The 10,168-nt window shown below is 54.8% G+C and overlaps 1 protein-coding gene and 1 non-coding gene across 2 annotated transcripts in view; one reads left to right on the top strand and one right to left on the bottom strand.

Moving 5' to 3' along the window:
- LOC140692299 (uncharacterized) overlaps positions 1-5,167 on the top strand; it is a 6,632-nt gene extending 1,465 nt beyond the window's left edge. The window contains exons 2-4 of the mRNA XM_072956954.1: positions 2,902-3,229; positions 3,494-3,784; positions 4,888-5,167. Of these exons, the coding sequence (XP_072813055.1) occupies positions 2,902-3,229; positions 3,494-3,784; positions 4,888-5,151 (883 nt within the window). The 3' untranslated portion in view covers positions 5,152-5,167. The remainder of the gene's footprint in view (positions 1-2,901; positions 3,230-3,493; positions 3,785-4,887) is intronic.
- A 1,954-nt stretch (positions 5,168-7,121) lies between these two features.
- LOC140692331 (U6 spliceosomal RNA) lies at positions 7,122-7,228 on the bottom strand. Its single transcript, XR_012067902.1, has one exon. It is a non-coding gene; the product is annotated as a U6 spliceosomal RNA (small nuclear RNA).
- Positions 7,229-10,168: the final 2,940 nt, after the last annotated feature.

Here is a 10,168-nt window from a genome sequence, read left to right as displayed (position 1 = left end):
TCTGGAACCCCTATTGTGCGTAGATGGGCACGCTTTCGATGGTCCCGTAGGTCCCTGAGATTGTTTTCGTTGTTCTTTATTTGTTTTTCTCTCAGCTGTTCTGATTGGGTTCTTTCTGTTGTCCTGTCTTCTGGGCCACTTATTCGCTCCTCGGTGTGATCTAGCCTCCTTTGGACAGCCTTTAGACCACTTCTCATGTCAGCCAGTGAGCTGACCAGTTCTCCTTGACTCTTCTTTAGAGCTTCGATTTCGTTTTTGACGTACAGTATACATCTAAACACTATCACTTGGAGGTCCTTCGGTACTTGGATCTCTCCTTTTTTGAAATCTTGATCTAGCAGGCCATCCGTGTCTATTTTGTGGATCGTGCTTTCAGGGAATTTCTCTGGCTCTTTTCATTGGGAGTGGTTCCTCTGCTTCCTCATGCTGCTCCTATCTCTCTGGCACTGTGGCTTAAGGAGTATCAGTTATCTATTGTGGTCCTTAAGGAGTTTAGGTATTTATCTAAAGCCTATACAGGAATAAAACTTTAAAAGGGGGGGAGAGGGAGAGGGAGAGGGGGAGAGAGAGAGAGAGAGAGAGAGAGAGAGAGAGAGAGAGAGAGAGAGAGAGAGAGGGAGAGGGAGATAGAGGGAGACGGAGAGGGGGATAGGGGGAGAGAGAGAGACAGAGACAGAGACGGTGGGAGGGGGAGGGGGGTGGGGGAGCCGGATTTTAAAAGAATGGAGGAAAAAAAGGTTTGAAAAGAGTGTACAAGCAATAATAGAAGAGCAAGTGGAAGCAGAAGAGCGATCGAGGTGAGACGTCTTCTAAAAGCCTTTAAAAAATAGAAAAGATCAGAAAATAAAACACAATTGTTTCAAAAGTAAATTTTTAAAAGGTAATCGGAAATAGAACAGACTTTAACAAGAGATAAAACACAGGATTTGAAAAGGAGGGAGAAAGAAAAGGTTTGAAGACACTGTGTAATCAATAATAGAAGAGTAAGTGGAAGCAGAAGAGCGATCGAGTTGAGACGTCTTTTAATAACCTTAATAAAAAGGAGAAAAAAGATCGAGAAACGATATCTGAAACCTGTAAATAATCAATAACAGGAGATCTAAACCAAGAGAAGAGAAAAAGGAAAGGGGGTGGATGTTTAAAAATAATAATAATAAAAAGATTTTCAAGGAAACATTTAAAAGGGATTAAAACCGTCGACGTAGACGACTGTTCAAAAGTCAAGGTTAAAAAGGTAACAGAAGGTAAAACCGATAGAAGAGAGATTAAAAAAGAGAAAGGAAAAGGAAAAAAAAAAGGGGGGGGGGGACGTGTTCCCGGCACCGCGGTCGGATGCTGCGTTCCTCCCGGGAAGGAGGGTGGCTGGCTGGCCGCCCGCCCTCTCCCGGCCCCGGTCGTTCCGCTGCTCCGTGCGGCTGTGTGCTCCGACTCGGGTCGGCGGCGCTCCTCTCCGTAGGTGGGCTCGGGGAAGACCGTGGAACCGCCCCGCCCCTAGCTGCGTCCCAAAACTCGGCTCCTTCTTAGTCATGGTGGCGCGAGTTCTCTGAGGTACCGGGGCAGAAATATCCTATCTGCCTCGGGCTGTAAACGAATCTCAGTCCTGCCTAGAAGGCTGCGGAGCCCCAGGGTGCGGATTCGAGTCTCGGCCCCGCCCCCGCCCGCATGCTGCACGCCAGAGGCTATGGCGGCTGTGGCTGCGTCCCGCCTCTCTTCTCGCGAGAAGCGCCGGTGATGGCGCCGCGGATCTGAGGAGACGGAGGCTACGGCGCCCCTCCCCCCAGGGCACACCGGCCGTGTTGCTTTGCCTTTCTTTTCCCGTCATGTATGGGGGGGGGGGGCGGGTTGTTCTGCTCTGTATCCCCTCCCGGCCGCCGCCCCGGTCCTCCGCCCGGCTCGTGCGGCCTGTCCCGGCCCCTGGCTGCCGGCCTGCGACTCGGGCTGGGTGTCGCGGGGACCCTCTGTGCCCCTTTCACTTGGATCGGTCGGTCAAGGGGTGCTCTGGGTAGATCTGAGGCTCGGGGGCGCCCCCTCCGTCCCGTCGGCCTCTCCGTTGGAGAGGGGCAGTTTTGGCGAACGAGCCCTATTCCTCCTCTGCCGCTCCCTCCCCGCGGGACCGGTCCCTCCCGCACTGTTTTGCTTTTTACTCTTTCTTTTCTCCTTTTCTCCTACCAGATTTTGGGCGTCTTTGTCTTTCGAAGAGGGCGGTGTTCTGTCGGAGTTCCGCAGGTGCTCTGATTGGCCGAGTGGGTCCGTCGATGTGAGTTTTGGTGTATTTGTGGGAGAGGGTGAGCTACGAGTGTCCTTCTACTCCGCCGTCTTGCTTCTCCGCGGGTTATTTTTGAAGAGTAGGTGCTGGGGATTGAACCCTGGGCCTTTATTTTTTGCATGCTAAGCACGGGCTGTACTGCTGGATCTCTAGGCCCTCCCCACCGCAACACACCCCCCCCTTTCCCACCGCCTCCATAGTACTCGATGAATCTCCTGACTAGATATCTATGCTTCCTTGGAATGGGGCCGTCCGTTTCTTCATCGGATGGATGGACGTCTGTGGATTCGTCTCGTTTCTCTCCACTGCGGTGGGTGGCATCGGGGCGTGGGGTGGGGTTGAGTGGCGTGGGCTGGGAACTGTTCTTCACGTGTAGAGGTGGAGCGGAGCGATGAGGATGGTGACTTTTTCCCCCGAGTGCTCACGCCGGGTGATGGAGGCCTGTGGTCTCACTTGGAAGAGGACTCGGGTGACTGGAACAGAGCCCGTGTGGGGTCGTTGTGGAGGGAGGAACTCCACCCCCCCAGCCCCAGCCCCAGCCCCAGCCCCGGCACTTGTACCTCATCGAGGGACGGTCGGCCGAAAACAAATGAAAGCTGTCAGAGGTGGAGGTGGGGGTGGGGGTGGGGGTGAAGGGGTGGGTGTGTGTGTGTGTGTGTGTGTGTGTGTGTGTGTGTGTGTGTGTGTGTGTCCCCGTTCCCCGTACCACAGTCCCTGGTCGAGGCCCCCCGAGCGGAGAAACGCACGCCAGGCCGTCCGTGCTCCTGGTTGTCCGGCCGCGTGTCCCCGCCGCCCAGAGATCCCGAACCGTCCCGCTCGCTCCCCTGCCGGGTGCCGTGTGCCACCTGCCTGTCGGCCGGGCGCTATTTTAGACACTGCGAAGAAGTCGGCCGGACGGCCGGGCCGGGCCGGGCCGGGCCGGGCCGAGCCGAGCCGAGCCGAGCCGAGCACGTCCAGGCCGAGGTGGGTGGTGCTGGGTTCGGAGGAGTGGGGTACAAGCGGGAGGCGGGCGTCGATGGAGGGGAGGGGGAGGAGGAGGGGGAGCAGGGATGACGATGGGCTGGGGGGCTTGGCGTGTGGGGTGGGGGTGGGAGGGATGGTAGCCATCCTATGACTTTCTCTCCCCACCCCGCCTTTGGCAAGTCTGTTAGAGTGACGAGGTTGTGCTGGTTTCTGGCTGGTGCACACCATAGTGATTGTGTTCTTCTTTTTCCTGGTCTTTTTCAGGAACCCTCGTCCCGAGGGACTGAATCTAGTGCCCTGTGCTGCGCGGTACGACCTAGGGGTCGAATCTGCCAGGAGAGGTCTTACAAGGATCTGGAGGATCCTGGAAAACTGCTACCATCCGGAATCCTACATGGATATTCAAGATCTTGCGGATGGATGGACGGACGGAAGACGGATCGAATGGAGGCCCCGCCCCATCCCCTGGACCCCTTGGCCCAGGAGGATCGTGATGGGTCTGGAAAGGACTCTTCCGACGAGGGTCTCGGGATGGACTTTCTCGGTCCGCGGAAGGTGTTTCTGCACAAAGAGGAAGAGAGGGGCGTTCTCGGCAGGAGAGCCCGAACCGCCTCCTTTCAGGGATCCGCTCCAGTCTGGGTCGGGGTCGGGGTCAGAACGCGACCACCGACGGCTCCCCTCCCTCGTCTTGGCTCTCCAACTTGGGAAACCCTCCTCCCTGCCCCCTCACCCATCTTCTCGTCAGCCTGCCTCCAGCTTCCCCGTGCCAACTACCTCTCTCATGCTGCCGGACTTTCCTCCCCCTTGGGCCGCCAGGAAGCTCTCCCACTCCTCCACGTGCTTTGGCTTGGAATCCCTGACAAACACAAGCGGTGCTGGAGGGCGGGGCCGGGGGCGGTGGCAGAAGGACTCCCTTCATCTTATGGGAGCGACTTTTATCTCCATAGGTGGCGATTGAGAAAACACATAAAATCACTCAGAAGAATACCCATGTGTAGTCTCCCGGACCTAGATCCGTGTCTGTCTGTCTGTCTGTCTCTCTCTGTCTCTCTCTCCATTTCGCTATTCTGTGTGTGTGTGTGTGTGTGTGTGTGTGTGTGTGTGTGTGTGTGTGTGTGTGTGTGTGCCTTTCTGTCTGTCTCCCTTGTCTCTCTTTCCTCTCCTCTCCCCTCCTCTCCTCTTCCCTGTTCTCCCCTCCCTTCCCCCCTCACCCCTCCGCTCCTCTCTTCTCCCCTCTCCTCCACTCCTCTCCTCTCCCCTCGCCTCCTCTCGCTTCCCCTTCCCTCCCCTCTTTTCCCTCCTCTCCTTTCCTGTCCTCTCCCCTTTTATCCCTCCTCTCCTCTGCGCTCTCTCTCTCTCTCTCTCTCTCTCTCTCTCTCTCCCCCCCTTCCCTTCCCTCCCTCCTCCCTACCCCCCAACCCCTACCTTCACAGGGCCTCATAGATTGCAATCGGTTTCCATGAAATGTGATGAAGAGGGAATGAAGTTTAGAATGATATCCCCATGCCATCGAAACCTTCTTCCCCAGGGATAGCGAGTTATTTGTGGTTGTGTTTGTTTTTGTTTTTCTTGTTGTTGTTTTGGGGTGCAACGAGGGCACAGGAGGCGTTGGGAGTGAGGGTGATGTTTCTCTTTCTGTCTGTCTCCTCCTTAGGAAGGATTTTAAGAGGAGGGAGGACTCACAGAAATCTACCATCTCGTCTCGTACTGCAGCTGTGTTTGAGCTTCCTATACGATCTGGGCGGAACACTCCCCACCCTCACCTCAAGCCGCCATCGCCGCCCCCTCAGCCCCCAGCACCCCCGTCCAGTCCCGCGCTTGGGGCGGTGGTTGGGCATGGGGGGATGTTGGCGGGGTGGTCGTTGGTGGGGGTTGGGGTGGTGGAGGAAACCGGAAAACAGACCACTGTGGCACGTGGCTGACTGGGGCTTCAGGGTGAAGGAGGATGAATAAAATGGCCGGAATTAGGCTAACGGATTGCTTCGTTTTGGGGCGGGGGGGGGGGGGAGAGGAGGGGAGGATCATTAGGTCATTCATTCATTCATTCATTTGCTTGGGGGGGGGTGTCATTCGGTTTCTTATGCTCGCCCTTAAAACGGTCGACTCTTCTGACTGACCGGTTGCTGCTCACGGTTCCAGGCCCGTTGTTGAAACTGGAAGCTATCGATCTTACTGTTTCTACTGTATTTCAGTCATTGCAAGTCATCATCGTGCTGGGTCTCTGAGTCCTTCTCCGAGGAGAAGGTCGGTCACGGGACTACTGACCTGACAAAATAGCCTGAGTGACCAAGAAGGCCACACCTTGAGTGCTTATGAGATAATGAGATCTAACCGCCAGCCTCTATAGAATGGGTCACCTGGGAGGCATCGTGACACCATGCTGAGTCTTCTGATGAGAAAACGATTCTGTGGATGGTGATCGATGCTTGATTGTTTGAGCTATGGCTCTAGAACCACCCCACCCACTCCATCCCCAAGGTGGGTACACAGTTTTGAAGACGCTAGCCTGCTGTGAATCCCCTTTGCCCGGCAGAGCGATAAAATGACCTCTTTTCTTCTAAGCTCCAAGACCTTGTCTCTGGATTCTTGGGCTCATCGGGGACGGGGGCCGATCTTTCGGCAACAAGCGTGCTTCAGAAACAACGGATGCCCGAGAAGGACACTCTGCCTCTCCCTCTTCTTCCGGGCCTGAAATGGGGAGGAAAAAATATCGCTTCCCCTGGAAGCCGGAGTCCAGAGCCCGCCATCCGGAGGGACTTCTGGCTTGGCCTTCTCCTGGGGTGGGGGGAGGGCACGCCACCGCACGTGTTCTTTGTCAACTCCCCGTTTCTCTCTTCTCGAGTTATCTCTTTGGGAAGGCTCCCACACTGGATGAAAACAGACAGACAGACAGGCTGGTATCTCTCCCTACCCCACCCTTCGCCCCCCAAATGACTGATCTTCTGTCCCATCAAAATCACCACTTGTTTTCCAACGTGGCTTTCTTGGATCCTGGAGGACTGACATCAACTTAGAGCCAAGATGGGCACAGAACTGAAGGACCTTCTCGGCTGGCCTAAGAAGTCTGTCATCGTGATGTGGGAGGTATTCTTCGAGGGACCTATCTGACTAAGTGCTTGACGGCCTTTTGGACTTTGAACCAACTTGGAGATAGGAACTAGGATGAGAGGGCCCCCGAAATAGCTCAGCAAACTCTTCTCCACCCTTAGAAGAGAGACAGACAGATAGACAGACAGACAGAGAAAGAGAGAGAGAGAGAGAGAGAGACAGACAGACAGACAGACAGACAGACAGTGTGTGTGTGTGTGTGTGTGTGTGTGTGTGTGTGTGTGTGTGTGTGTCTGTCTGTCTGCCTGCCTGTCTGTCTGTCTGACGGTCTGTCGGTCTGTCTGCCTGCTTATTGTAGGAACTCTCTGTCAATGGAAGTATAGTTGACTTACAATGTTGTGTTCATTTATGACGTACGGCATAGTGATTCACTTATTCACACACACACACACACACACACACACACACACACACACACACACACACACGTATACTTTTTCAGGATAGGTTATTACAAGCTATTGAACATAGTTCCCTGTGCTAGACAGTAGGACCTACTTGTGTACCTAGTTTGTATAGGGTGGTTTATATCTGCTAATCCCAAACTCCTGATTTATCCCTCCGCCTTACCCCGTTCCTCCACCCTACCCTGTCCCCTGTGTTAACCATCGGTTTCTTTTCCATGTCTGCGAGTCCAGTCTGTTTCTGTTTTGTAAATAGGTTCCTTGGAGTCTTTTTAAAATGGAGTTATTTATGTATGGATGGGTGTCTTGACTTACTTTCAGATCCCACCTAGAAGTGATGGCATAGGATATCTGTCTTTCCCTGGGTGACTGACTTCACTAAAACTATGGAACGCTTCACGCATGGGCGTGTGTCGTCCACGTTCAGGGGCCGTGCTGATCTTCTCTGGATGGTTCCCATGTTAGTCTATGTCCTGTGGCAGCAAGCGCTTTCCTTAGGGTTTTTGTCTCAACCTGAAAGCCAGCCCGGAGACTGAAGGTCTTCTAGTTGCGTCCACTATCTGCCTAGGACCCTCTCCACGAATGTTTCCCATTTTCTCTCACCCTTTTGCCTTGGCATCATTGAGTACGAAAACGCTCCGTCTCCTGAAGCCTTGCAGACTGAAGCTGGACAACGGGAGGTAAACGTCAGAGAAATGGCCACAACAGCTCCTGTGGAAACCATCCTCGGGCCTGTTTTCGGGGGAGCCGCTCAGAGAGTTGAGCCGAACACCCCAGGACATCATCAGAGGCATTTCAAACTGCTCGAGCCGTTTCGATGACCCCGATGTGTGGAAATCTCCTACCAGACTGACCCCCTACTCCCGGCCCTGAATCTGGTTTCTCATCTGCTCCGACGATTCACCTTTGTGCTGTACTTTGGTTGTCCACACAAGTGCCTCTTAGGCGATACCTGACTGCTTGCTCCCTAGGCCTAGCTTCAGAAGCCCATCGACACCACCGCCTCCTGAGACGAGATACTACAACGGCAACAGTTTCCTTGAACAGACCTGTTCTCAGAACTAAGAAACTGGGTCCATGAAACGCAGGCCCCCTAGGAAACCATTCCCTCCCTCCTGCCCCCAGACCGCACGCACGCACGCACGGACGCACACGCACACGCACACGCACAGTCAACAGCCCAGCTTTTAATGTGTAAAACTTCCAGGGAAGTTACAGAATAGGGAAATGTTGGGGTCCAGAGTAGGCTGCCCCAAAATGTGCCCGATGGATTATGCTGAATGAAAGGGACTTCACAAGTGGCCAAGGGGGAGGGTATAGGTCAGTGGTAGAGTGTGTGCTTAGCAAGCAAGCACAAGGTCTTGGGTTAAATCCCCAGTACCTCCGGTCAAAAATAAATGCATAAAATCGAATTCCTCTCCCCGCCCGCCCCCCAAAGTATACACTGCTGTATGTCAACTCTGTCTCAATAAAACTGGAAGGAAAAAAAAGGAAGGGAAAAAAAAAAAAAGCATGATTTAACAAAAGAAAGAAACAAACAAAGAAAGAACTGCCCGAGGCAAGAGGAACACTCTGTCCCTCCTTTCTGCCTCCCTGGAAGCAGGGGAAAAAGAATTTTTTTTTTTTTTAAAGTCTCCCATCCCAGAGGAATCTATCAAGTCAGAGGTCTGCTTCCATGCCCTTCCATGATTCTCAAACGGTTTAGTGGGGTTTACCCAGGTTAGGAAAAGGAGGGGACTCCTTTGGCCTGAGACCAGGCGAGATTCTCCCCCTCCCTCCCGCCTCCCTCCGTGCAGTTGGGACGGGGTGGCCTAAGGGTGGGGAAATTGAAACCAAAAAACAAAAGCCGTTCAACGGAGAGGAGCCGGAGGCCAAGTCAAAGGCTCTGACCTGAGCACAGAGCTTTCTGCATTTGAATGAAGCGATTGAACGAGGCCCTGCCGAATGGATCCTCCTGACGTCCCCGCCCCCGCTTCCAGGAGACAGTCCAGTCGATTTAGGACCCGATTTGGGACCGATCGGTGGAGGAGGCCTGGGCGGCGGCGGCAGTGGCGGCGGCGGCGGCGGCGGCGGCGGCGGAAGCAGCGGCGGGGGGCGGGGGGGGGGGTGCGCGGGCGGGGGCGGGACCAACGGTCGCTCCAGCTCTGCCTGCCTGCCTGCCTGCCTGCCTGCCTGCCTGCCTGCCTGCCTGCCTGCCTGCGGGGCTGAGGCCTGAGGGCCACGCTGGTTCCTGCCACTCAGGGAAACTTGTGCGGGTGTTGCCGAAAGATCGCCCCCCCCAACCCCGTCCCTGACGAGCCAAATAACCCAGAGACAGGGTCTTAGAGTTTAGAAGAAAAGAGGCAGCTTGATTGCTTTGCTGGGCAAAGGGGACTCACAGCAGGCTAGTAGTGCCTTCCAAACTGTGAACCCGTCTTGGGGTTGGGGTTTCATGCTTCTGTGGACGAACAGGTTGGAGCATGAAAGGGAATCACAACAGGCGGGAGCATAAAAGGTGCTCATGATCAACAAGGGTCTCTGATAAAACTTCCTCCTAAATCTGGATGAGTGTCTGGTAACATGGGACCTCCTGGTGGTCTAGTAGGTCATCAGCCCGTGACCTTCTTTCTCTGGTCAGACTCACCCGGCGGCACCAGCGCCACGGAGGAACTCGGGGTGGGGGGGTGGGAGGGGGCTGGTCGTTCTCCTGAGCTTATCCTCCCGTGACTCCCTTCCTGGGGAAAGACTCAGACGTCAAACATGATTGTCAATTTGAACGATCAGAGGAAGGTCCAATCAAACAAACAGTTAGAATCGACAACTTTAGCTGCTTTGAACAGTGGGCCTGGGGCTGGGAGCGGTGTCTGGTCAGTCGAGTTTGCTGATCGTTCTAAAAGCAAGCAGTAAGCATAAAGCCCAAAATTGGCTTAGCCTAAGTGCGGCCACTTCATGATTCCTCCTTCACTGGGGGCCGAGGCGTGGGGGAGGGCGGGGGTGGGGGACACGACTGAGGTGGCGACGAACTTCTCCGTGAATGCTCGGAGCCGAACTGCTCTCTGGGCCTAGGTCCAAAAAAGGCCTGAGTCTCAGCTATGACAGGTTCTCTCTCTTTCTGGGCACATGGACTGACTCGCCCCGCATCCTCCCATCCTGTCAGACCCTTCGGACACGCACCTCCACCCGAGGAGTTCTTTGGCCTCGTCCAGAAAAAACAAACACACGCACGAACAAAACCAACCGAGCACACAGAAACCCTGATGATCTCCTTGGACCCCATTCACTTCGGAGAGTCCCTCTCGTAGAAATCCCCTCAGCTCGATGATTTCACCATAGCCGCCTCCCTTTCTCTGCCGCAGTGACCCCCACCCCCACCCCCACCCCTGCGTGGGCCCTGTCCCTCTACCTATCAAAAACCAAACCCCAGGAGAAAAGAAAATCAGAATGCTGC

Source organism: Vicugna pacos, unplaced genomic scaffold (genome assembly GCF_048564905.1).
Source record: "Vicugna pacos unplaced genomic scaffold, VicPac4 scaffold_5, whole genome shotgun sequence".
Classification (NCBI taxonomy): Eukaryota; Metazoa; Chordata; class Mammalia; order Artiodactyla; family Camelidae; genus Vicugna; species Vicugna pacos.
The sequence above is the reverse complement of the archived record's forward strand: the minus strand, read 5'-3'. Positions and strand labels throughout refer to the sequence as shown.